Below are 27,106 nucleotides of genomic sequence, written 5' to 3'. Positions count from 1 at the left end.
TCATTCATATGTGAGAATGACAGGAGATCCCATGTAAATTTTGGGTTTATTGTATGATTTCATTTGGCAATGGAGACAAAAAATGCACAAGTACCTCACGTGTATTTGCATGGGGAGACTATCCAAGGAGAACGGGCTTGGCACAGTCGCTTTTTCAATGGCTCTAATCCCTGACCGTTTTTGGATGCGTAGAAGTGCTGTTTAAGTACAAAAGCTTGGCTGTCATTGGTGGTTTTGGACAGTTTGAAACTTGCTTTCGGTCTGAACGTGGAAGCTTGAGATAAATTATTTGAAGCTTAGGGTGTTTCCCAAGCGTTGTGCCCAGTGAACTGTGACAAATACCGCCTTATCACAGCCACGCTGAACACGGCCCTCACAGTCCGCGCCTCCCGGCCATGTAACTGCCCCCCTCAGGGCCCTGAGGGAGCGCGCGCGGGGCGCGGGAAGCGGGAGGCGGGAGGCGGCGGGAACACAAGCGCGCGCCGCGCCTCACTCCAACCGCCCCCCCCGCCATCCCGGGCTCCCGCTCCACGTGCTCGCCCGGCGCCGACAACCTCACTTCCGGCCGCCGGGGTGCGTGTGTGTGTGTGTGTGTGTGTGTTCGGTGTGAGGCGAGCTGCGGCCGCGCATGCGCCCTGGCGCCGCTCCCTGGGGAGGCGGCTCCTGCCGGCGCCGCGCTCCTCCCCCCGTCCCGGGGCTGTGGCGGGGCTGTGCCCGCCCCCTTCCTCCCTCTCCGTCCTTCTCCTCCTCTTGCTGCCGCTGTGGGAGCGGGCGAGGAGAAGCGGGGCGGGGGCCGCGGCCGGCATGTGAACCGGGGCAGCCCCCACCCCGCTCCGGCCGCCTTTGGGCAGCGGCCGCCCCTCGCTTCAGGCGCGTCGCCTCCTTCCCGCCCGAGCGGCTTCTTCCTCGGCTGCCCCGCGCCCGTCCCGCGGGCCCGGCGGGCCCCCCTCGCCATGAAGAAGTTTTCTCGGATGCCCAAGCCCGAGGGGAGCGGCGGGACGGCGGGTGTGGGCTCTGGCGGCGGGGCGAGCGGCGTCGCCTTAGGCAAGGTGTTGGCCGTCGGGCGCTACCAGGTCACTCCCGAGGAGCTGCTGGCGGAAGGTAACGTGGGGGGACGGGAGTGGGGCCGTGCGCGGTCGCCGCGAGACGGGAAGGGGAGCTGTGGGGGCCGAGCGCGGCCGTGGGGCCAGGCGGGGGCCGGGGCCCCGCTCCCCGCCCTGGAGAGCCGCTTACCGGCGGTAAGCCGGTTAAGGGGGCTTTGGTGGTTCTTTCTTGTTTCGGCTAGTGCCTGGGGCTCGTTGGTGGGTTAGAGTGGAGTGTCCCGGCGTATTGTGGCGAGTCAACCGGTCAGAGATGTCCGGGGCGCGAGCGGATGGTACCCTGAGTCGGATGGAGCAGTTGGGGCCGGGGACGGCGCGCCCGGGCACTAGCTTCTCCGGATGGGGAGCTGTAATCCTGTAGTAAGGGTTTGCAGCTAATCTGGGAAAAAAAAAACAACAACCAACAAACCAGAGCAAACAAACAAAATAAACCTCATGGTCCTCCTTGTAGGAATGCAGTAGGTTTCTGGCAGGGTCACGAGTGAAGTTGCAGTGCTCGCAACTTCTGCTGTCGAGTGTTGCTGACCTCCCTCCCGCTTGTTGCAGGGTGCGTGACTGCTAATTCTTGTCGTTAGCTTGCACTTCATGTCCTTGGACCTCCATTGGCTCTTTAAAAAGAGTTGTGTGAATTCATATAGTCGTGGAGTTGGCTGGACTTTGTTAGCTGTGTGACTTTAATAGGCGCTGGCATGGGCCATCATCAAAACAGCCATGTTTGAGTTTTACTCCGTGTGTACGTGTGGGGAGGTGTTCTACCCTTGATATCTCCTAGTCGGTGGCAGCCCATGTTGTAATGTATAAAGTATAACTCACTTCCTAGGTCACTGAGCACAGGGTAGGCCTGCATACTTCATAGTGAATGGATTCTGCAGCACTACAACACACAGCTTTGGATGTTGTGGGTAAAATAACTTATTTTTACTCTTTTTGTTTGTACATTGCTTAGAGTAGTTTATCCATAAATGTGCTTGTAAACTTTCATTGCTTAGGCGCATTCCTCAATAAAGATTTAAGATGCGGTTTTAACAAGTACATGCAGATACTATTACTGTTTAAAATAGAAATGTATGGGTAGTACTTAAGTTGTCATTGCTATCTGGAAAAGGTTTTAGTAGAATTCTGAATTGGTACTTAATATTTAGAATGCAATATTTTGTCTTTGGGTTACAGAAATGAGGTCAGGGCTCAGCCAGCTGCATACCTGCTTGCCTAGAAGGTGAGTGGTCTTTGCTGACAGCTTCTTCAGAGTTGTCTTGGTCTGACAGAAGGTCATTTCTCTGCAGGGCTGGTTGCAGGATAGAGACTTGTGAAATTATGGAAATAGGCTCCTGATCAAATGGAGGAGGTAACACAAAAACAGTGTATGTAGTGGAAAGTGGAAAAAAAAATGCACAGTGCTTGGTTCAGGTGAGCATGTTATTGTTTTCTTACAATGTGTTGAGTCACTATAGATAACTGAGGTGGTGGTTTTTTTGTGGTTTTTTTTTTTTTCTTCTTTCTGTAGCTCGCAGAAACAAATTCATAGCCCAGAAGGGCCTGGGAGCAGGGGGAGTATGAATTTTACCAGTGAGTGTTGTGCCAGTTGGCTTCTGTACTTTGGAGACTGAAATAGAAAGTTTTTTGCAGCTTTTATATGGTCTCTTAAATATGGATGTCTCAGACCAGGACCGATAGGAATTGGGGCAGTGTAAATCTGCTGCAGCTTGGGAAAAGTCTTCAAAACCAACTCCAGAGCTGTTGGGCAGAGAGGACGCGAAGAGGCCTAAGAGGAATAGAAAAGAGCAGGTAGCGAAGCTGCATAATTGAGGTGGTCGGGGAGTGAGGGAGCCGGGGGACGATGCTCTTGCAGCTCCCTGACTGTGGTGTGCGTGGGGACCTGGCGTGTGCCCCATGGGGCTAGCGGGAGGGTCATGGTGATGAAGGGGCTCACTTGGTGCTTCGGTACTTACAACTGACCACAGTAGCGCATGAAAGAGAATTGCTTTTTATCTAGGGATTACTTCTTGACAGTCAGTTTTTCCCTTGACTTAGTAACACCTAATAGTAAGTAATTGCATGTTATTGATGTTAGATTAGTCATATTGGAACGTGTTATTAATACTTAACACTTCAAAAATCTTCTGCTTAATACTCTTTCTCTTTGTGGAGCAGGGAGGAACAAACTTTTTTTACCCTCGTCCCTTTGCATAAGGCTTTTTTTTTTTTTTCCTTCCTTCCTTTTCTGAAACCCAGTTTTACTGAGGGTCTTCGGCTTGTCACGTAGTTCCTGTTACTCCAAGAGGCTCAAATCAGAGTTTTATGTTGTGTCACAAAATGTTGTTAATGAGTTAATGAATATAATGAACATAAGCCTATTTCAGAATGGATATATAATGTTCTCTTAGCAGTGCTGTGGTATTGATAGGCCTTTTTACTAGCTATAAGAATTAGTAGCATTATACGGCTCAGACTCAAATGGTTTAAAGACCCACCTCCCTCCCTTCCAAATTTTGACTTAGGAAGCTAGCTCTTTATTTTGCATCTATTTTGCATAAATGTGTATAACGCTGTCTAAAGCAACTGCATCCTTTTGTAGTAAACCAAGTATAAGTGTTCAAGTGCTGTAGTTAGTAGGCCGTTAGATGGTTTTGTCTGTTTCAAACACATCTCTGGTGACTTCTTAACCTTTGTAACCTGTTGGTCAGTATGTTGTTGGATGGAGGTATTTGTTTTTAAGGTTTATTTCTCAGAGGTGGGAAAAAAACCCAGTTAATTTTGGTTAAGGCTTGAAAATGAGTTCCAGTCCATTTGGAGAGGATGGTAGAAATATGTGGAATAAATGACTGATGCAGGCAGAATTAAGGCCTTCTGTTTGTATCTTGTTGTTGAACAAAAGTACGTGCAATGCAGCTGAAGTTTGGAAAATTCAATCTGATAAAAATATGGAGAATTCTCTCTTGAAAGTTACAGTTAGTGCACGGGGAACTCTAGTTATGGTGAGTCCGAAAAAAGACTTCTAGTTCACATTTTGTGATAAATGCGTCATGTGGCTCGCAGGCAGTTGTAAACTTAGCACTACTGGACTTGGAGCTATCTTCAGCAAAGAACCTTGAAGTAAGGGAAGTAGTGTCCTAGAAACAAGCATGAGGGTTCTTTTCGTTGTTAATTTGCTTTTTTGGTCATGTCTTAGGAATGCTAGGGCTGTGGGTGAGCTTTACTGAGTTGGATTTCACAGGATTATCCAATAATTATTATTTGCTTATGCTATAGGTGCTAACCCTAGCTATAGATAAGGAATATCCTCGTGTGATGTCAATATAGCACAAGAGGGTGTTGCTTTTGCCCCCAAAAACCTTGTGTTTGAGGAAGGACTAGGCTGGCCGCATTTGGCAGAAGCAAAACTCTTTTGTCATTAATTCTGTGCCTTTTTTGTCATTTTAACCCTTCCACCAGCAAGTACATTGCTTACAGAAGTGGAGGCAAGATGCTGGAGACTTGAATTGAAAAAACTGGCTAATTCCCTATGCAGCTTGCTCCCAGAAGTACTCAGACTGGGTTTAAACTAGTGGTGGGTAGTGTTGCTGTGCTCAGAAAAGGCAATAGGCTTCTCTTCAGCTTTTATGTGCATCTAAACTTTGCTGCTTTTGGGCTGTAACTTTCTCTGTTGCCTTTGCCTTAGTATATGTGCTAAGAAGTTGTTTGGTAGCAGTTATGCTGGTGTGGGTTTTTTTTTAATCATTGTAATTGATAAAATGGTGAGTTTGGAGCAGTGTAGTGTTGAGCCTTGTATATGTTGTGTTCTATCTTAGGAAGGTGTTGGTTTTCTTAGTGACCTTACATCTGGGCCTAGAGAGAATGGCAGAGAAGAAGCCATTCAAGTGGTGGTTGCATTTAAGTTAATGAGTTTGTGTTTGTATAACACGTTTGCTTCACGTATTTGATATGATGGTTAAAGCTCAGTTTTCTGACGAGGGACCTCTTGATAGGACAAGTGAAAACCTCATGTCTTCCCTTTATAAAATTGGAAATTCCTTCTCCCTTCTTTTATAAGTCATCTCACTACAGCCTTTTGGAGTCATTACTGGCAAACTAGTGAAGTAATGAGCTGCTTACAAGCTCTACCACCGTACTTGCATTGAGCATGCAGCCTTTGCAAGTACTTGATGACATTTATTATTCAGTCGTTCTTTTATTTTCATACTATTCAGTTGAGGCCTAAGAAAACTATGACCTTAATGGAGAGGAACCCAGGTCCTGTTTTGTGAGATCCTGGGCTGTTTGCAGGTTGTCATGCTGTTCAATTTTTAGTGTGCATAAGGTTTTCCTGCCCTTTTAGGATGCTTTGGTAAGCCCCATTGCAATTAGCCATTCATATACTGATTTTTAGGTCTTTAGAGTAAGTTCTCTTGTGGGGATTTGCAACTGTGGCTGCTGCTATAAATCCTGAAGCGTGCTGCTGTACAGCATACGCTGCTTTATCTCATGAAGATGTGGCTCATGGGTTGTGCTTTGCTCTGAAGAGGCGAGTAGGGAGAAGTGCCTTCTTAATGCATGTGAACTTTAGTATCTGAAAGAGTTTAAATGTGGTGTGGACCAACTTTGTACCTCTTGAGATTCAGATTGTACAGTGGGAGAGCTTACTTTTGTGGTAGGTATTATGACTATAGCTGGTGCAGGGTGATTTCTATCATGGTGATGTGGTGTGGCACTGTCCTTCTATGTGGTAAGCTGAGATGTTTGTTATTGGCTTTCTTCATTGGTTTTTGAGGTTATATTGTATGTGACTTGCAACTGTTGGTAGTAGCTGCTGTTTTACTGTCAGTTGGAATCTAGTTCACTTGTTCGGGTGGACTATGAGCTGGAGGGTTATCTGGAAAGATTTGAGTTGGGATTGGTCATGTTGATAGTGTTTTTCAGAGTGTAACATCACTGAATCTGTGTTCACACGTGACTGTAAACATCAAGCCTGTTATTCTGTCTGAAACAGTTTTGCTTAGATAATATCTGAGTAGCAGAAATGGTTTGTTTGAGTTCAAAAGCTAAAGGGAGGAAAAAAAGCCGTGTGAGTACTTGAAACTTTCTGGTTTTCATTTTGTCTAAGAGTATAATGTAATACACGTGAAGTTCTGGCCCACTCCCAGTGATGGGCATGGCTGCCTTGCTCCCAGCTTCAGAATGGCAGGGTTGACATGCTGAACGGAGTTTTGGTCCCCGGGTAGTGCAACATCTGGAGCCTGTACTGTAGCACTTGGGGTTAATCTTTTGGGCTTCTCAAGCCTAATGAAAGCAGCTAACATCTTGAAACAAGAGTGTTGTGTTTTGCCTATTACACGATGTAGCTGTGTTGTGTGTCAAAAAAAGAAAGCAAACCAGGAAGCAGTTTGAGTATTTGCATGTGATCCTAGTCTCGCATCAATATGCAGGTAGAAATATCTTCTTATGTAACGTGGTGCACAAAATGAATGCTTTAACTTCATGTTAGTTAGATAAGTAGCATACTGACAACTCCAGTGGTACTTCTGGAGGACAGTCGTTCTCGCTGTGTTCTTGAGAGCTGTCATGTGCCTCTTTTTCAAAGACAGAGAAATTAACACGTTAGGAAGCATCCACAGGCTGACGAAGATATCTGTCGTACAGGTAAGTCCATGTTCAGCTCTTAGGGACATGTGTCCTAACACTTTTTGGTTGTCAAGTTATTACCCTTCGTGTCCCCTAAGGACTCTCCTTTCTGCTTTGCAGTACACACCAACATGTCGTGTTATGCCTCTGATAATTGCATGTAATTGTTCTGTTCTTTTTCAAGAACATTATGAATTTAACTTTTGTGTGCCCAGAAGTTGTTAAATACTGAGCATGTACTTTGAAATCTAGTAATTCTGAGCTAAGTTTTTAGGATAGTGATAGTGGCCAAGAGTTAAATGATTATAAAGGAGAAGCAACTTGATTTGTAGCAGTATCATACGATGCACAAACTGAAGCCATTTTTCCTATGCCAACTTTTGACCAAAGACAAATGTAACAAATGTATGTGCCATCTACTTGCATTTTTTTCTTAGGGATGAGTTTTGATCAAGTATTCTGATGTTACAGTAGTCATAAAAGGTGCTGTATGTATGCAGATGTGTTTACTATGAAGCTCCTGGACATCTTCAAAGTGTAAGGCAGTGTGTGAACATGGAGGGTATGTTGGCTTTGTCTGGGAAAGACTTGGCCTGGCTGGAAAAGAAGCTGTGCAGGGTCTTATTCTGGGGGTGTGTGTTCTGTTGTTTTTCTTTTTTTAGTTAGATTGGTATTTTGCATATCAACTTAGAAAACAAAGACTTTGTAAACTAATAGAATTCCTTTTCAGGCAGGTGTTAACTAGAAACTAGTGGTCCTTGGAAGAGTATGTTTATTTCTCTGGGCTGTTGTTAGTGTAGTATCAGAGCTGCCAGTCATTGACTAGTGTATTACCCATGTGGAAGTAGCTGTACAGTTCTGTGCGTGGAGCACTGGAGTTAATGCCAGAGATAGAACTTGGTTTCTCTGGAGCAGCATAATTACAGGCTTACATTCCTTTTGCATCTGGGAAGAATGAGCGTGCTTTAATATGTACACATGTTAACTGTGTGAGCTTAGGCATCTTTCTAGCTGTAGATGTTAGCTTGTTTTAGCTGTAAATGTGTGCACATGTGCTGTCTGATGAATGTCTTCTTGCTAAATAGATGTCACATCTGGTTCAGAGGAGAACTGTTGAGGTAATCACATTGTGCTTCTTGTCTCTGGCACTGTTTTGGTTTACAGTGTTCTTTATAAGACTTCATTCTCAAAGCTGTTGAATTTCTTAACCTTGGGCTGTATTTACTTTTTGCCTCTGCAGTAGTCTAGATAAGTAGGTTACCACAGCCCAAGTTGCTGTTTGGAAGCAGAGCTGTATTAACTGACACTATGAATGCTCTATGCCTGCCAAAATGTGAGGTGTAAGAGTGTCAGAAAACAGGGGGTTCTAGTAAACAGATTTTACTCCGCATTTGGGACTAACCAGGAACACGCACATGGTCAGTCACTGAACTAACTTGATTACTTGAGATGCTGTCCTCTTGCTAAGAAATTTAGATTTGTAGGGATCTCTTTTGAATGGCAGTTTTCCCTTGTGTGTTTTTATAGGTTTAGCTTAAAAGCTGTTAATACACTGGATGAACAGCCTTTTCCTGAAATGTTGGGAATATTTGCCTATTTCTAATACCTTAAGGTGAAAGTCTAAGGGTGATTTGCAGATCCCAGTGATGCAGGTCTCATCTCTAGTCTGTCCTTGTGCAGCAGTACAGGTGCTACGTCCTGGGTGTTGCTCTCCAGCTTAAGCAGTCAGATGGTGAACGTGAAACCCCTGTTCTTTTGAAGGGCTCGGTTCTGTTTTCTCTCTTCATCGTTGTCTAGCTGCTGACAAGAAAGGAAGATGAATTCCTCTTCTCCTGCTTCTCTGGTTGTCTTGGGAATGGATTTCAGTCTCTTGAGTGTTGTCTGCTGGTTAAGAAGGTAGGAACCTTTCCCTTCTTCTCCTCTGATTCATGTGTTCCTTGCTCACTCTTGTCTAGGTTGGTTACCTTTTACTATTAGCAGTGGGATGTCTTGGGTATGGGTATGTCATTTGTGAAACTGGGACTCCGAACAGAAGCAGGGTGGTGGAAAATGCACAGGGAAGGAGGTTAACAACTGGAAGCAAAAATCTTACTTGACCTTAGGGGTCTGTTTTACTTAAGCGGGAATATTTCTTTTGGTTTGAGTGGCAAAAGCCATGCTGCTTTTCTTGAGCAGCATGAACACAGATGTTACAAATCATGGAGTCTGTGTTGTGGAAGTGAACTAGCTAAATCGGAGTGTTCTCCATGTAAAGGTATGATAGTCTTTTCTTAGCCTTGATTCTCGTTGCATCTGCCTTGCCACTTCTGACGCAAATGGTAAAAACGCTGAAGAAATGATTTTGTAGACTGATATGAGAGAGAATACCTCTGAGCATTCTTTTGTCTGGCTCTTGAAGAGGTGTCAAAGCTGGTATCGATCTGAAGAACATCACATCCCCTTAGGGAGAGTCATTCAGCAGGTGGAGAAACTAAGGAAGATGAAGGGATTTGCCCCGAGTCATACAACAAGTCTGTACAAGAGATGCTGGAAGAGTCTGGAACATCCTGGCTCTGGGATGGTTTCTTCCTCATCACTTCTGTAATAGACTGTACCTTGATTGCCACATACAAAGAAAGGAATTCTGATTTTGCAGGGCTTGAGGAGGTCTTACTTGGAATAATGTATATGTTGGGCTTCCTTCCAAACTTGCACATTATTTTAATAGATGGATTTGTTTGCGTGGTGCCTTGAAACTTTAATGTGCAAGTCTCTAAGAGTTATGTACTAATATGTAAGAGTGGTCCAATTCTTGGTTTAATTCTTGTACTGTTGTGCTGGCTCATTTTACTTATTTTTTTTAATGTGTTATTTGCACCATGATTTGTATCTGTGCATCTTTCAGTAACAGTTCTAATGAGATTATCTTAGTGTTAGGCCACTTTTCTTTAAAACAAAAAATACTTTTAAAAGTCTGTGATTAATGTGACATGTTATTACGTTCTTTTGTAATTCCTGTAGGTTGAAAAACTGAATATATTTCTATTTAGTTAAATTGTTGCTGAACAACTGTGGGGTTTTTGATTTGGTTAATTACTGAATCACATGCATGCAACTATATGAAAAGAGCATTTCTTTGGAGAGCAAGCTGTGGAGGAACGGAACTTGGAGCTAATCTTTATTTAACTGCTAAATCTACATGGGCTTGGTCTGTGCTGTTTAAGAACTCTGGCAGCACCAAGTGCTCTTTTGGATTGCAGTAGTGTAAACACAGGAGAAGGCGATCTCTTGTAGTACTTTGGTTTTGAACTTGATGTCTTAGATATGGAGCAAATAAACCATTAAAGAATGAAAAGCACTTAATTACTCTGCTGACACGCATGTATAGTGACCTGACTTGAATATAGCATGTGTCGCAGGAATCAAGAATAGGAAGCGTGGATGAAATTTGTCATGTCAGTGTTGGACGTGACATTAGTTCCGTTCCATGCGTGATGTGCAGGAAAAGAAACTTTTTGAAAAGAAGGAAGTGAAGTAATTGTATCCTTGTGAGCTTCTGTCTCTTCAGAGCTCAGTAGCATGGTCTGTGGGGTCCAGACCTTGGCCTTGAGTTCTGTTTAGTTGAGTTATCACAGGGTACTACCACTTGGCTTTTACTTAATGAGAACTTCTGAAAGCAGTGGGAGGTTTATTTGTTCTCAGAAGGAGCTATCCAGAAATTCGTTAGGCCCTCTGAAGATAGAAGAGAAAGCTGATATTATTATGGTAGTTCTAAAAGCAGTATTACCATACAGAAACTCATCAAAAGCAAACTCATGTGCCACATCTAATTTGGTTTAGTCATGTAGATGTCTTCAAGTTCCTCCAGTCTTGGTTTGAATTTAGTATTACCAGCTTTGTGCTCTCTTGAAATAATTGTCTCCATCAAGCAGCTATTGTACTTCTTCCTCATGACTTGCTGTTCAGTGAAGCTGCTGTTGAATTGTATAGCTGCATTTGTAAGAGGAAGTTTTACTTGAATGTCTTTTGGCTTTAGGTGGTAGAGGGGTCCTAATATTTTCATTGTCTGAGATGCAGGCTTCCAGGCTTGTCCATTTAATGAATAACTGCCTTGTTCAGAGTTACTGTTGTTGACTGCCTGCCTTCAAACACAGTAGGTGTATGAGAGGTATTAAATGATTTTGATAATCTTGACTCTGATACTTGGAATCCCGTTGCCATTGCAGCATAGTTTATTTAAAACAATCAAGCTGCTTATACTGTTCAGAAATTTCAGTGTCTCTTTAAATCCTCATGTGTCACAGCGTGAAGTTTGAAAGTATTATTACCGAATGAAACCCAAGCATAAGAGATGTAAAATAATTCAGATAGGAGTCTTAATAAAGAGATGTTTTGTATGTGAATTGAAATATTCAAATGTATTCAACGCATACCAGATAGAGCTGTAAGAACTGCCTGCCCCTCTGCACATGCCGAGGAAATATTATTGCCTAAAATATTTAATTCTGTGTATTGGTATAAGCAGGTTGAATCTCAGTATTTTGCTCTTAGTTTATTGGTCTCCTGTCATTCATTTGCCAGATGGGTCTGTATCTGCTCCTTTGGTATCCTCAGAGTTTAAACAAACGTTTGCAGACAGCTAAAGATGAGGTGAGATAGTGAAAATCATTTACTGATTGCCTCAAATAATCATACGATATATCTTTAGCAACTAATTCCGGCCAGTTGATCCAGGTTTGATCATGCTCGTGTATGAAAAATGGTCAATGAGTTCAGTGGTGATTACTCTTGGATGTGAAGATGTGAATAAGGCTCTGTAGGCTCTTTGTAGCAGTGGAGAGGGACACGTTTCATTTAGCTAATGTGGTATGTGTATGGTGTCTTAGAAAAATAGTAAAGCAGAGACTTTTGTATGACATCTGCCTCAGTCTGGAATGCTTGTACATGATGAATTGCTTTGTTCATCTCAGCATGGCCTGGTGACTGTTCTGTTTCTGCTGCAACGGAAAGTGGCACATCTCCAAGATGCCATGGAACTTGCTGTTTTGCCCAAGCTGGGCACCTCATGCTTTGCCTTGTTTCTGTGCCATGGTGATTTTGTGGTACTGAGTGGGCAGGTTATTCCTGCGCGAGGTTGTAGATCGGTTCTCTAACTTTCTGTGCTTTGGATTCTTATGCTTGTGTATTTAAACAGCAATGTAAATGCTGATACCAAGGAAAACTAAGGACAAAGTACAGAGCAAGTAAGAGTTAAAGAAAAAGTTGTTTTAGATTTATTTTGATGGGTGGTAACGTTCAATGTGACAGTGAAGTTTACTTCCAGAAAAGCTGTGCTGATGCGTATTAGGTATATAATGCATTTGTACCCACTGATTTAACCTTTCTGTAAGTTATTTTGACACTTGTTTATTATGTTGGAGTTAAAATCAAGGTATCGAGGCGTGTTTTGTTTGTTTGTTTAAATAAATGTGTGCATTAAAAATGCTTAACAAATGCCTTTTAGAGCTGACTTTGTGAATGAAGCCCAATGGATTGTGACTTGTTGCCAAACTTTACAGAAATTTCAGTTTCTGTTAGTATAGAAAATGGACCTGTTTAATACTCTAATTTCTGTTACAACATGCTTGTGGTAGGCTTGTTCATTTTACATACTTTATCCTTGAGAGAGATGTTGCCTGATGGGAGGGAAGAGAGCAGGGGCTTTACAGAGAATAGGTTTTTCAGAATTAGGCAACTTGTTAGTCTCAAAGTATATAAACTTTACCGGGGTTAAAGCTTCATAATAAAAATACTAGTACCTGATTGCATCACTGGTATCTGTGGGTTTTGGTTAGGACTGCATGCTTTACCAGTTAATCTAATGATTATTAAATGGTTAAAAAAATCAAATATTTGTGCATTTGACATCTCTATGCTCTCCTTTGCAACATAGCTGCTTCTGTCTTCCCCAGTAAGAACACCAGATTTTTTTTTTTTTCCCAATTTGATACCTGGGCATGTCTGGTGCATTGGTGTTACTAAATAAGAAAAATTCATGAAAATCTATAGCAGACCTTATTCTGTCCTTCCCAGAGCATGGTAGTAACTTGGAGTGTCTTGGCTTCCCAGAGAAGCTGTGGCTGCTGCATCCCTGGCAGTGTTCAAGGCCAGGTTGGACACATGGGCTTGAAACAACCTGATCTAGTGGAAAGTGTCTCTGCCTGTGGCAGGGGTTTGGAACTGGATGAGCTTTAAGGTCACTTCCAACCCAAGCCATGCTATGATTCCCAAAGTAGTCTCAGGTACTTATTGCAAAGCTTTTTGCAGAGTTGGACTGCAGTTGGTGCTAGGAGAAATCAAGTGTGAGAAGGCCTGTGCATCAGCAGGGCTGCAGGCCAGTGAGCAGGTAAAGGTGTTCTGTCACGTCCCAGTGGTATTACTTTCACAGCGCTGCCTTCAGAGCAGATGCTGATTTGAAGACAGCCCTGTTTCTTGTCTAAACTAGCCCTGATATTCAGCTTGTCACAGTGGGAATTTGTGTGGGCAGTGGTAAAAGCAACAGTGGTATGTCCCCTTGGAATGCATTGTCTGCATGCTTAAAATAAAGTGGAGGAATATCGAACTCCAAAATCCATGTGTGTAGAAATGGATTATTTTAAAACTAGGGAGCTATTTCTGCTCTTGGCTTGAGGAATGCTGAGCTCCTGAGCTTGCAGGCAACATCTGTCAACTGTTCTTTTGGATGGAGCTGTGTCTCAGAACCTTGTGTTTGTGGCTGAGACATGGAATATGCTTTACTAAAAACATACAGAAGAGTGTATATAAATCATATACGTATACACACACATTCACAGAGGAGCTGCAGGAGTGGAAAGGCAGAGTTGTGGTCAGTGGCTTCCTTGCCCTGTGGAGCTTTTGCCAAAAGCTGAGTGCTTGAGCAAAGATACTTCATAAGGCTTGAAAACTGCATTGTAATTTTCGATTGATACAGCTTCTCAACAGTCAAGTGAAGTTTGGAGTCTGATGAAATACTTGCAAATGTTTGAGTTCTGTGTGGTTTGAAAGGTTTTGCTGTTAGATATAAAATTTGTTAGCTCGAAGAACTAAATGTTGTCCAGGCAAAACTAAAGTATTTCTTGTGTATGCTTTTAGTCTATCACTCCCATAAATGTGCTTGCAGTACAACATCTGTCCTGATAACAGAAGACAGTGCCTCTGTGGAGGAAGGGCTTCCTCTGTTGCAGGAGGGAGGGAGTTTCTAGTAAGTTGAAGTGCTGTGCAATTATCCTAATAAGATGCCAATGAACATACGGAGTTATGGCATTGTAGCAGGACACCATGAAGGAAGAAATTGAGCAGCAGGATGGCAGAGGGGCCTTTGTGGCACAATAGTCTATCAGGATCACGGAAGTTCTCCCTGAGCTCGGAGAACGTGCTGTTTATTGTACAGTCTGTGAAGATGGGATCAAAACTGAGCTGCAAGAAATAGCTCTTGGCATGGGCTCATCTGCAACTGTGGCCGGAAGAAGTTTACTCAGAATTCCTGGTGAAATAGCACATCGATGTGGTGCTTAGGGTTTACTGAGAAAGGGCCTTTCCCAGTGCTCTCTACGGAAGTGCGTGTGGGTGTTAAGAGCTGTTTTTCATGAGATCATGCTTTTCTAGTAAAGGGGGACTACTTTCCCCATTTTCTTCATAACTGTCCTGCTCTTTTGGGTACTGGCTTTGGTGTCTTGGCACCTCGTAAGGCTATTGAGGTCAGAGGTTTTTTTTTCTTTCCAGCAAAGAGCATGAGCTTATAGCATTTAATGAGGACTTCCTGCTGTACCCTATCTGCAGGGCTTTGAGAGGGACTGGTCTAACTGCATTTTGCATGGATTCATAGTCCATAAAATGGTTCATCCTTGTGTGTTGGGCTTCCAAATTGTAGTGCTCAGAGGCTATGCGATTTCGAGGGGCATCGAGCTTGTGAAGGAGGGTGGCTCTGCCTGCAGGTCAGCCTGATTGTGGGAGATGATTGAGACGTCTCGGTGATTTTTGGCTCTAGAATTAACAGGGAGCAGATGTGTATGAAGTGATCCAGGCATCAAGTGGTGCAGAATAAGAGATCAGAGAAAGTACTGCTAAAGGCAGAGGTTTATTCAGAACACAGATGAGTACACCTGAATTCTTGTTGTATGTTAGATCATCTAAAATGCAAAAAAGCCAGATCTGGTATTGTAACTATTATCACGTGGATGGATAGCCATCGTCTTGTAAAAGGGGGGCAGGAGGGGAAGGTTAGCAGCATGTGTGTGGGTAGATGGTTCACTGGGAAATAATTTACATTTTGATCCCTTTATCCAGCTTTGTGGAGAGAGCGACACAAGTCTATCTCCCCAGCCAAGCTGAGAGCCAAACTTGCAAACTTTGAATTAGAAATAAACTATCCTTGAGGTTATTGAGCTTCATTAAGAACAACTTTACACAATTAGTGTGAAGCCAGTTCTGGGACTGTGCTGTAATGGAGACAGTTATGTTGACCCTGCAGCCCTTCCCAGGGTCCTCTAAGGGTTAATTTTGTCTAAAACTGTCCTTTTTTTCTTTTTTCTTTTTTTCCCCCCCCTTTTTTTCCTAATGCAAAATGATACTTAGTTGTTGAGGAAGTTACTAAATATCAAACTGTCCAGATTGCGTAGGTAGGTAAGAACAACTAGGATCTGTTGCTTCCCACATACACTTCTTCATTTCAGGTTTCTGAAATGTACAGGAAAACTGCATGTAAGGACCATATCTGAAAATACGCTTTTATGTAACAATCAGCTTTCTAAAAACTTTTTTGGGGTATGTATTTGTGTCTAAATGGAAATAGATGTTAAAACTCAGCAGCTCTGTAGCATGCATTTGTAGAGAAGCTTTTATACCTTGCTGGTTTTGATAGCGGCTATAGTAGCTACTGTTCTTGGTTCAGCATTGACAGATGTGGGTAGTGGTTATTGCATGTTACTGTACAGCTAAAACCCTTCTGCTCATGAAGTTCTATTGCTTGTCTGAAGTAGGAGTATAGAGTTTAGTAGTTCACCAGTTGGAGCAAACTGCAAGTAAAAGACTGTAACAGATTCAGCCTCTACGAGTCTCTTGTGGTTGAACCACAGAGAGCAGCTGAGCCCTGCACAGCCACTTCCTCACTCCCTTCGCTGGGATGGGAGAGAATCAAAAGGGCAGAAGTGAGAAAACTTCTGGGTTGACATAAAGACAATTTAACAGGTAAAGCAAAAGCTGTGCATGCAAGCCAAGCCAAATACAGAATTAATTGTGGATTGGTGTTCAGCCACCTCCGGGAAAGCAGGGTTCCATCACATGTAACAATCATTTGGGGAGACAAATGCCATCACGCTGAATGTCCTCCCCTTCATTCTTCTGTTCTGAGGTGGAAACAGCATCCTGTTAGCTTTTTGTGGCAACGTCTGACAGAGCTGAGTCTTGGTTGTGGGGTGCATAAGTGTGGTTTTTCATTGACCCACACTAAGCATCAAGGCTGTGGGGTGTTCTTGTTCGTGTGGGCCGGTACAGGGTGGCGAAGTGCTGCGTGCTGTCATCATGCAAAACAAGGCTTCTCTGTACTTTTGCTTTGCATACAAGTCTCTTCAGAGCTGCAGTCAGTCCCATATTCAGGTCTGGAGTGCTAACTATGTTACAGTCTTTAGTCACTTCTGCAGTTTCTCAGTTTACATTTGAGTTTTTGAGGATGTGAAACAAAGAGAAAACATGGCACTGTGATGCCTGTGCCTGGTAGCCTTATGTTCTGTTGTCTTGAATATGTTAGTGGCAGTTTTTAGGTGGTATCTGACAAATAAGCTCAAGGGCTTGCTACACTGAAATACTGAGACAGCTCAGAGGAATGAGGATCATGTAACTGTATGACTGTATGACCTGTTGACAGCCTGAGCACATAGGCCGTTCACCAGGCTGTTACATTTGGTCACTGGCCTTTTCTGTCAATTTTCAAACACAGGTACTGTAAATTTTGGTACTCTTACAAACAAAAGCACTCGAAGTTGTGTCGGTTTTTAATGGAAAGGCCTCAAAGTTGGTAAAGCTATTGCTTGTTGCCCAGTAGGTGAGAAAATATGCTGGTCAGTGCTTGCATACCAGCCTTGGGCCCAACTGCAGCATGCTGTGGTGTTTCTTGTCCATGGGAAGATGGGAAGATGCTTGTGGGATGCTTTGGAGAGTGTATCTATTGGGAATTTAAGAAGGCAACCAGAGTTGTCATGATGGGTGGTGAAGAATGGAAGGGCATAGAGAACAGGGTGGCTTAACATCTGGAACTTCCTTGTCGTATTCTTATGTGCCATAGCTTATGACAGCTTTGTTTTAATGTACTTTGAATGCATTGCATTATGGAAAACAGGATGTATTTTCTGCCTTCAGTGATAGGAGATAATAGAATTTTTTTCAGCTTCTGAAAATGGTGGTGAAATGGCAGCTCCTTTGCTGACAGGCACGTTGAAGTGTGGTTCTGTTCAGTCTGCAATCTTCAGTCTCTGGGCAACACAACTACTCATTATTCTGGGTGTGTTTCTGTGTAGGACAAGGTTGTGTATGTACTCATCTCCACCCCACCCCCCACCCCTCCCTGCAGATAGCAATGTTTAGTAAGAGCTTTCCTGAATATCCTGAACCAGGATACAGTTTTTGCCAACCATGTCCTGGGCCTCATCAAAAGGAGCGTGACCAGCAGGTGGAAGGAGGTGATCCTGCCCCTCTACTCTGTTCTCGTGAGACCCCACTTGGAGCACTGTGTGCAGTTCTGGTATCCTCAACATAAGAAGGACACGGAGCTGTTGGAGCAAATCCAGAGGAGACCGATAAGGAGCCGACGCACCTCCCATATGAAGTCAGGCTGAGAAAGTTGGGGCTGTTCAGCCTGGAGAAGAGAAGCTGCGTGGAGACCTCAGAGCAGCCTTCCAGTATCTGAAGGGGGCTACAGGGATACTGGAGAGGGGCTCTTCATCACAGACTGTAGTGATAGGGCAAGGGGTGATGGGTTCAAACTGAAACAGGGGAAGTTCAGGTTAGATCTAAGGAAGAAGTTCTTTCCTGTGAAGGTGGTGAGGCACTGGCACAGGTTGCCCAAAGAAGTGGTAAATGCCCCATCCCTGGCAGTGTTCAAGGCCAGGCTGGACAGAGCCTTGGGTGACATGGTCTAGTGTGAGGTGTCTCTGCCCATGGCAGGGGGTTGGAACTAAATGATCTTAAGGTCCTTTCCAGCCCAAACTGTTCTATGATTCTGTGAATGTGTACAGCACTGATTATTGCAGTGCTTTCAGTGAGAAGTTTAACATCAGAAACAACTGAAAAGGTTGAAAGTTTAATGATTCAGGGTTTTGCTGGATTAAGATTTCCAGAACACTGGTGACTATTAATTTTCTTGTAAGTATTAGTACAGTTACTAAAGTTTTGTTCAGAGTTATGCCACTTGACTCTGATGAAAGGATTTTCATAGAGGTGATATTTGCAAATGCAAAACCATTCAAGGTCACATATCTCCCTCTTGGCAAAATGGGGAATTAGCCTGCTTTTATGGCCCTTGCAGAGTTCAAGTATTGGTTAAGATTGCCACCTAATGGCAAGGAAAGCAGTTGGCTGAGTATTTAGATGTTTTTCACTGCTTACTACTGATTGGTTTTACCCAGTCATGTCTGCTCTGGTTACATAAAAACAAGTGTTAGGGAAACTTGAAATCCGGCTTTTTCTTCTTCTCTTCCTGCTAGTCATAGAATTTTAAGGCTATAAAACTGGTTAAAAAGACAAAAAGTGATTTTTGTCTTCCCATCATTAGACTTCTGTGCCTTACCCAAGTACTGTTTTATATTTTTGGTCAGGTATTGGTGCTTTAAAAAGTCTCCTCTTAAAGAGAGGTTAGTACAAGAAAATCTTCCATTAACGAAGGCCTTGACATAATCCCTCAGGCTGGTATTAGGGGAGTGTATAAGATCATTTCAGCTCCAGTTGGAGTTTGGCATTAGAGCTTGAGTAACTTAAGTGCCCGTGTCCTCTTAATGTTTTGGGAAGGCCCTATATAAACTTGGTTAAGTCTAACAATTCTGCAGAATTTAGGGTTTTATATTAAAATTGGCAGTAATTCTTTTTGGAGAGCATAGCATCTCACTTGGCTAAATGAGCAATTAAGTTAAAAACCAATTAAATATTTAATCTTCAAGAAAAGTTCCTAATAAAACTTAGCTTCTTCAGTTGTAAATTACGTGCACGTTTGTTCAAGCACTTGAGACTTGTGTCAAATTATACTTAATAAATGCTGTTTGCAGATTACATCAGGAAACATGAAGCACGTGCATTTCACTTGGCTGCCTCGTTATGCCATCATTTTAATGCACATACTTCTGGCCTGATTGTGCCCCGAGTGTTTGCACTAGTTGAAAGTTCCCATGGTAATAGCTGGCTTACAGCAGCCAGTTAGAGAAAGTATGGGTTGAAAGTTTGGGCTCTTCCAGAAGGTGGATTTCCTAAACCTGTGGCAAAGCTGTGCGTGAGAACCTGGAGGGGATGGGAATGGCATCTGCTGGAGGCCTCCAGCATCAGTTAAAGCTAACAGGAGATGGATAAAACTTGAGTGTGGTGTTTTTCCCTTTAGTTTGCCTGTTTGGAAGTACTTTGTGTAGGTTGTTTCACTTGGCTTCTGTGTGTAATTCCTGCCTGTTTGATTCTTCTCTACTAGTGAAGAGAAAAAGAAAAACCTCATACTGGGAAGCTGGGAGGTGGGCTCAAGTACATGGCTCACAGTTGCTGCTGCTGTTGTGCTAAGAAGGCTTCTGATGGGTCTGATTGGGGGAAAACAATTAACTGTGTGTTTAGGATGGGTTTGAATAAAAACCCTGCTTGGGAGGCTCTACCTGTTTTGAGGCTATGCTGAGAAAGTTGCATGACTTCTTCAGTGTCTTTCCATGTTTCTATTTTCTTAGTGTTTTAATTTCTATGTTGTAAAATGTAGGTTCAGAGAGTTAATATTAACCTTTATCAAGTATTGGGGGATGTAGGAATTCTGAAGATCTGGATGTTGCCTTCACTTTGTGGTTTCTGGATGACTGTAAGTACTTCAGGGTTGATACCTGAGTACACAGAATTCACACTAGGCTTTATAATTTTATTTGAATTTGAAAATGCTTTTAAAAGATTTTTGTTCGATGTGCTAACAAAATAGCAAAATTCTTATGTCTTGTGTGGTTTTTTTTCTTTTTTGGATTGTTTTGGATTTTTTGGGTTTTTTTGGGGCTTTGTTTTTGTTTTTTTTCCTCCTCAACAATACTTGACCTATGTGAAACAGACTGAGGCAGCAAATTTTTATAACTTCCAAAGTGCTTGTTACTCCTTGCTCAATGACTGACATAGACTTTCTTATTCACTTCTTAGTGTGTAGTGATGTTGGCTAGAGGAATAACAAAAACTTGGGTAGCTTCATTTGCTTGTAATTGTTTCTTTCCAGGTGGCTTCTCAACTGTCTTTCTGGTGCGTACCCACGGTGGGATACGTTGTGCGCTAAAACGAATGTATGTTAATAATGTGCCGGATCTCAACATCTGTAAGAGAGAAATTACAATTATGGTAAGAAGCTCATTATTTGTAACTGGAGACTGTATTAATTTGTAACGTACACCAAATCCCTTGTCAATAAAAATGGGTTCTAGACCACCTTCTCTTTTGACTTTGTGGTCCTGATATTGCACTTCTAGCTTCAGAAACTAATGCTGAGTTCAGGGTTAGTGCATGATTAGCTTCTAAAGCAGTTACAAAATTGATGCCGCTGTCTATTTGGTCAGTACAGCTGGTTCCCAGGCGAAAGAAATTCCTTGCAATTCTGCAGGCATCACTTAAATTCTCAAGGCCTCTGTGTACCACAGCTCCATTAACTGAGTGGTGCTGACTAGGCAAGAGAAAATCTGTTATGTTGCCTTCTGTCAGATACTAAGAAGAGTATTTGTCTCCACCCTCATGTATTTCTAGCTTACACATGTTCTAATCATAGCAGCACCTACGTAGTTATTTGATATAAGAAGTACTTCTAGGCTTAACCTCAAGTTACCTTATAGGCAGGACCTCTGCAATACAGATGGGAACACTTAAATAGTCAGATGTGAAATAAACATTGTTTAATTCCACATTTAAAGTGGCTCTGAAAAGTTGTTGGGTTGTTCTTTTTTTCTTGTTTGTTTCCCTTGGGGACAGCTTCAGTTGTTTCTGTGTAATAACTTCTACTCATTCAGACTGCAACAGTTGTGGATTTTTTTAAGAACTGTGAGACTCTTTTTTTACTTCAGCTTAGGATGGGCACAAGTAGCTTGCTTCTTGCATATCTCCTCCATATAAAGGCTTGTAGCTATTACTACTTGCCAACGTTGGCTTAGAATGGAGTAGCTGAGATGTTTTTGCACTGTCCAACAAGAAACACCTAAATGTTCATTTCTGAATAATGATTGTATTTGGTGTGCAGCAGTCACTGACATTGCTGGCAGTGATGACCTTATGTTCTGGGTTTGTGGTGATACTTCAGGACTACTGAATGTGGGGCACAGGCTAATGACTGGAAATGATAAAGAGTTGTCTGAAAACCTGTACTATCTTTTATTTGTTTATTTTTCTCCGTGCTCATGTGTAATGTGTATTTTCTTTTTCAGAAAGAGTTGTCTGGGCACAAGAATATTGTGAGCTATTTGGACTGTGCTGTTAACTCCATAAGTGACAATGTTTGGGAGGTGCTCATTCTTATGGAGTACTGTCGAGGTAAGAGTCAACTCCTTTGTTTTTTAGAGTGAATGCAGGGAATATGTTTGTATTGATCACCTAGGATTTATATGTAGAATTGTTCCCATAATACAGACCTTGAACATTTTCATCTCAGAGCTGGAATCCAGCTAGTTCTTTGTGTTGCACTGTTACTTAGGCACATAGCTGTTGAACCCTGAGAAAAGGTACCAGTTGGTTTCACATGACTTTGTAATTAAGTAGGATTAGAAACAGGGAAATGATTTGTGTAAGTATGAAGTGAAGTTGTTCTGTGCCGTGGTTTGTGCTAATCAGCCTGTAGCTAGAGCTGAAATCAATAGGAAAGATTGGCAAGCTTTTCACTGCTGTTCTGCCTCTGTTGATTTTATTTTAGATAACCATTAAAGATGCTTTACTCTCACCTGACTGGTGACTTGGTAGAAATGACCATAGCATAGTTAGTGTTGGTAATGCTGGTGAAGAATAAATAATAGTCTTGTGGTCCCACTTCACAATGTAACTTTTTCAAACAGTAGGTAAAACCAGGTAGTTTCTACATGAGTTTCTTCCTGCCTCACACGTGCATTAGAATAAACCTGCCATTGAATTTAACTTCTGAAGTTAATCTAAAATGTAGGGTAACTAGGCCCTGACCTCATAATACAAGATGGCGGTTAACCCAAATATGTGATTTTGGAAATTTTGGGGCAAATGCTGCAAGTAGAAAGCAAATCTTTTGAGACTAGAAAGAAAACTCACCGCATTGTCTGTAATGCTCAAAGGATACTTTCTGTTGAGATATACATGGCTTCTATTTGCAACAGAAGCAGTAAACACTACAGCTTGTGCAAAGGAGCCAAGGACAGTTTTGGGGAAGAGAATAAGGAGATAACTTGAAAGGTAGTGACCATGTTTTTGCCCTCTACCCTGCTTTATGGGTGAATTTCTGTACCCTTATGGGAACTCACTTCTGATTCCCTCCTAGTAGTGCTCTTCTCAGTTACAGTGCTAAACAGCCATGTCGATGTCAACTGTCAATGACAGTGTTAGGCTTGTCTTTTTCAAAGCATCCTTGTTTAGATGGAATGCTTACCAAGGCCCTGCAGGTACTGAGTTACCTGAGACAGTAATTCTTCTATCTGTGATGATACAAGAGTACACATGTGGAAAAACAGGTTTGTTTTATTTAAATACAGTGATTGTGGAAAACTTTGTTACATCTTATTTGTGGGCTTTTTGCATGTCGTTAAGTGATTACTTCTGTGCATGATAGGAGCTAATAACAAAAAAGTTGCCCTGTTTCTTTAGCTGGGCAAGTTGTGAATCAGATGAATCAGCGTCTGCAGACCGGCTTTACTGAGTCAGAAGTAATGAGAATATTTTGTGATACCTGTGAAGCTGTCGCGCGGTTGCATCAGTGCAAAACACCTGTAGTTCACCGGGATTTAAAGGTATGAACCTAATAATAGGGAACATATAAGTTAAAATCAATGATCTACTGAAAAAGGATAGAGAATATAGGAGGTATTTCACTAAGATTGACTTGTAGTTAGGGAAACACTTGCCCTTAGTGGAGAGACTAAACTGTAAGACATCACTTATTGCTAATGCCAAGGCTGTCAATTGATTTTACTGATAACTTCCATGTTTGTGTGTGAGAACACATAGTAACAGTTAACTTGGAAATTAATGCTGTGATTTTCATCTGATGTTTCTATGTATTGATTTCCTTTCAAGGTGGAGAATATATTGTTAAACGATAGTGGCAACTATGTCCTCTGTGACTTTGGCAGTGCCACTAACAAATATCTTAATCCTCAAAAAGATGGTGTTAATGTGGTTGAAGAAGAAATTAAAAAGTAAGTTCACTTTTAAGTGGCTTATTGTAAGCAATGATTGTGCTGCTGGCAAACTCCATGTGTTCTTCTGCAGTGTACTTGTATCTTACTAATGTGAATTGAACTTAATGGTTGAATTTGAACTAATGTTGACATAAATAGAGTAAAACTATTTGGTAACATAGATTTCTTCCATTTGCTCACAGATGGTTTTTGCAAAACTGAGACTCTGAAGAATAAAGCTGTTTGAAAAAAAACATGCTGTTCTGAAACTAAATCGTTCAAAAATATGTCTGGCTACTGACCATATTAGGAGTTTGGTATTTTAAGTTAATGCTATTTTAATACAGTTAATGGTATGAGAGAAAAAGAACTGATGCAAAATAAGCATTGGAATGGGTTTATGTAGAGTCTTACTTACAGAGTAAGGTCCATGGTTGTTCTCTAAGGCTGAGCAGAGAAATATTTTAACTTTTATTAAAGACATGCTTTTGAAAACATGTAGAAGTTTGGTTTTGCCCCTTTGGGCTAATTACTGCATAAGAATAAATACAGGCTACTTGTTCTCGAGTTATAAAGTGATAGAGTTTTTTGGATTTTTTTTTTTCCAGCTCTGAAAACCACTTTGTCTACCAGTGTAGTAATTATTTTGAGATGTTAGTTTTTTGAAGTATACATTCTGTATGTTTCAATATGTGGTAGGAAATATTCTTGTAGGACTCCTCCATTACATCTTCTGAATGATTGGCTAACGCAATATTTAAGTGTAGCGATTCTTGCAAAAGTCTATGTGCTAGGGAAATAACATTAAAAGCAAATTTAGGTGACTCAATATTTATTATTATGCATGCTAATATTATATTGCTACCCCAGATATTCTCTATGGTGCTGCAAATGCAGTAAGTGACTTGGCTTGAGTAATACAATTCCAGGCACGTATCTGAAACTTGGGTGTGAATAGTGTGTGTGCGTGGCAGATGCAGGAAAACATGCTTTCAGCTCCGAGGCATGCTGTTCATCAGTGTCCTCTTTCACTTACTTACTCCTAGGTATACAACACTGTCATACAGAGCTCCTGAAATGATCAATCTTTATGGAGGAAAAACAATTACTACCAAGGCAGATATCTGGGTAAGCAAGAAATTGAGTACTATGAAATATGGAACTAATGAAGGAGGGGTGTGTGGGAAGCTAAAAGCAGCATATACTAAATGAAAAACTAATTCTTTGACAGGGAAATATATCATGCAGCTCTACAATACAGAATATGGTGGAGGTACCTTTGGTACTTAGCTCTGCTGTAAATAAAGTGAATGCCATGTGTGATGATTATTTTGAGTTAAGTGGGACGTGATTTAGAATTTGTTTCCTTTTTGTCCACTCCAGCTACTGTTTGATAGTCTCCAGTGACTTCTCGTGGAAGTCTGTTGGCAGCATAATAGGGAAAGGTGTTTGTATTAAGTGATGTGCAGTGACGTAAATGAAGACTAAATTCAGCAGAAACGCTAGCGCTGTCTCTGGGTGATACAACAATGTGAATGCAGCTCTGGGGGTATGCTCTGATTTTGGTAATTTGTTGTTTAGCATAGGAATCAGTGGGAAAGAAAGCCTTTCTAGCGTTGTTTTATATATCAGCTTGTCACATCAATGGAGTGTTTCATAATGCAGCTTCTACATAACAGTGGAAGGGTCAGCTGTAGCTAGGATGCAGTTTATTTCTTGTTGGTGCTGCTTTATTGTGTAGAAGTCTTACTCTCATCCCTTTACAGTGCCTGTATTTGTTTTCACAGGCACTTGGCTGCTTGCTTTATAAACTTTGTTTCTTTTCACTTCCCTTTGGAGAAAGTCAAGTTGCTATTTGCGATGGAAGCTTTACTATTCCAGACAATTCCCGATACTCTCATAGTATACACTGTTTGATAAGTAAGTATCTGGGCAGCATGACAATTCTTTTGCTACTAAGTCAAATAAAACACCGATCATCACAAGAGATGATGTAGAAGCATAGCCTGATGTAGTTAGATATGCGAATCTTCTCTTACCTACATTGAATTTTGTATTAACCCTAGAAAATTCTAGCACCATGAGTTGGTTATAAGTCATTTTTCTCTGAAGCTATTAATTACTATTTCAGTTTATCTGCCCTTTCTATAACTGAGTGTCAAAATACCAAACAACGTACATCTTCTCTAATTGTATTTGACCCTAGAAACTATTGACTTGACAAAAAGTATTCATAAAAACCCCAAAACAAAAACCCTATCCAACGTAACAATAAAACTGATTTTCTAGGGTAAGCTCATTTGGCAGAGCTGCTGAATTTCTTCCTGCTGGTAGCACGCTGACTCAACGGGCTTTTTGATATCCAATAGTGATAATTTGGTCTTGCCAATTTTTGCAGGATATATGCTTGAACCAGATCAAGAACAGAGACCTGATATCTTTCAAGTATCTTACTTTGCCTTTAAACTTGCCAAAAAGGATTGTCCAGTGTCTAATATTAATGTAAGTAATAATAATTAATTGTAAGTCTTTAATGTTGTCTATATTTTTAGTGTATTTTGTAGGTAGCTTTGAGAAAAGTGTTATCAAACCAGCTGAGAGATTATGTCAATTTCTTCATAAACCTTGTTCCTAAATATAAATCCAATTTAAAACATAGAGTAGAGCTCTTCAAGCTGCTGGTGCATACATGCAGTACTAGCTGTCTAAACAAATAATCTTTTAATTTGGAGGGCATAGCTTCATAAATTATATTGATTGTGCACGAATACCTGACTTGCTGTCTTAACCATTACTTATCTTGTGTCTAATACAATTAATACGAAATACACTACAGATCTTGTTGACAATTGAAGGTTTAATGTTGTAACTGTAGTGTCAAGAACGCTTATGTTTGTTCTGGATTAACACCTTAGCATCCTTAGGAATTATGTTAATCCCTTAGAAGGACTACATTGAGCTGGAAGGCACATGGCATAGTGCCTTGGTTAGTCTGCAGTCCTATCCTTACTGTCCATGTGAGGCTGAACTTTGAAAGCCTGAACTTTCTCTCCAAGATGATCTCATTCACAGATCTAATTGCTGTGCAGTAGAATTTGAGGGCACATCATGACTTTGACAGCAGGTTATTTTTTCCAGGGAAAGTCAGAAGTATGCCTGTCTTTTCCCTTTCTCATTTCCCTCCACCACCCCCCCCCTTGATAAACTGTGGTTTAGGTGAAATGCAGTTCATTCAGGAACTTGACTGAGATGGGGATAAGTTAAAGGACTAAGGAAGCTTAGATGCTGCATGGCTCTTTTGAGTTACTGATGTGGTGGGAGAGCTGAGCGGGCTAAAAAACTGCTGTTGGTACACACAAAGTTTAGGCCTTAGTTTAGTTCTTGAACTTGAGGCTAAAGTAAGTCTCTGTTCTGTGCAATCACAAGAAGACATTCGGGGAAAATGTTATAATTTGTTGTTGATGGTTGGTCGTGTGTAATTGAAATAGTTGACAGAAGTCAGACCAGTCATGGTTTTGTTGTACTTATGTGACAGATGAGAGAACACAGAGGTACTGTTAAATTACAGCACTTCTAATCTACAGCCTAATCTACTTCTAATCTTCATGCAAGGCTTCTGCATGAAGCCTTGTAACATGAAAAACTTGAACCCAAGTGTTCCTCTTCAATATGTAATGATTTTTTTCTTTCAGGATTTTGTTTTTTTTTAATTTATTCAAATTTATTTTTCCCAAGAATTCTCCTGTCCCTTCAACTCTCCCTGAACCCATGACAGCTAGTGAGGCAGCTGCTAGAAAAAGCCAAATAAAAGCAAGGTGAGCAGTGAACGTGGCTTCACTTCTTCTT

The 27,106-nt window shown here is 41.6% G+C and overlaps 1 protein-coding gene across 4 annotated transcripts in view; it reads left to right on the top strand.

The window, feature by feature from the left end:
• The first annotated feature begins 660 nt into the window (after positions 1-660).
• Positions 661-27,106, top strand: part of BMP2K (BMP2 inducible kinase) — a 52,554-nt gene continuing 26,108 nt past the window's right edge. Inside the window, exons 1-9 of one of the 4 annotated variants that reach the window (XM_030480734.1) lie at positions 661-1,101; positions 20,143-20,261; positions 21,332-21,437; positions 22,728-22,870; positions 23,157-23,278; positions 24,307-24,388; positions 25,048-25,180; positions 25,659-25,762; positions 26,996-27,075. In XM_030480734.1, the coding sequence (XP_030336594.1) occupies positions 954-1,101; positions 20,143-20,261; positions 21,332-21,437; positions 22,728-22,870; positions 23,157-23,278; positions 24,307-24,388; positions 25,048-25,180; positions 25,659-25,762; positions 26,996-27,075 (1,037 nt within the window). In that variant the 5' untranslated portion in view covers positions 661-953. Of the gene's footprint in view, positions 1,102-6,811; positions 8,595-20,142; positions 20,262-21,331; positions 21,438-22,727; positions 22,871-23,156; positions 23,279-24,306; positions 24,389-25,047; positions 25,181-25,658; positions 25,763-26,995; positions 27,076-27,106 lie in introns of those variants that run through there. The other 3 variants (XM_030480736.1, XM_030480737.1, XM_030480738.1) reach the window with 3 other exon arrangements.

This window comes from Strigops habroptila, chromosome 3, assembly GCF_004027225.2.
Source record: "Strigops habroptila isolate Jane chromosome 3, bStrHab1.2.pri, whole genome shotgun sequence".
Classification (NCBI taxonomy): Eukaryota; Metazoa; Chordata; class Aves; order Psittaciformes; family Psittacidae; genus Strigops; species Strigops habroptila.
This window is presented reverse-complemented; position numbering and strand designations above follow the sequence as displayed.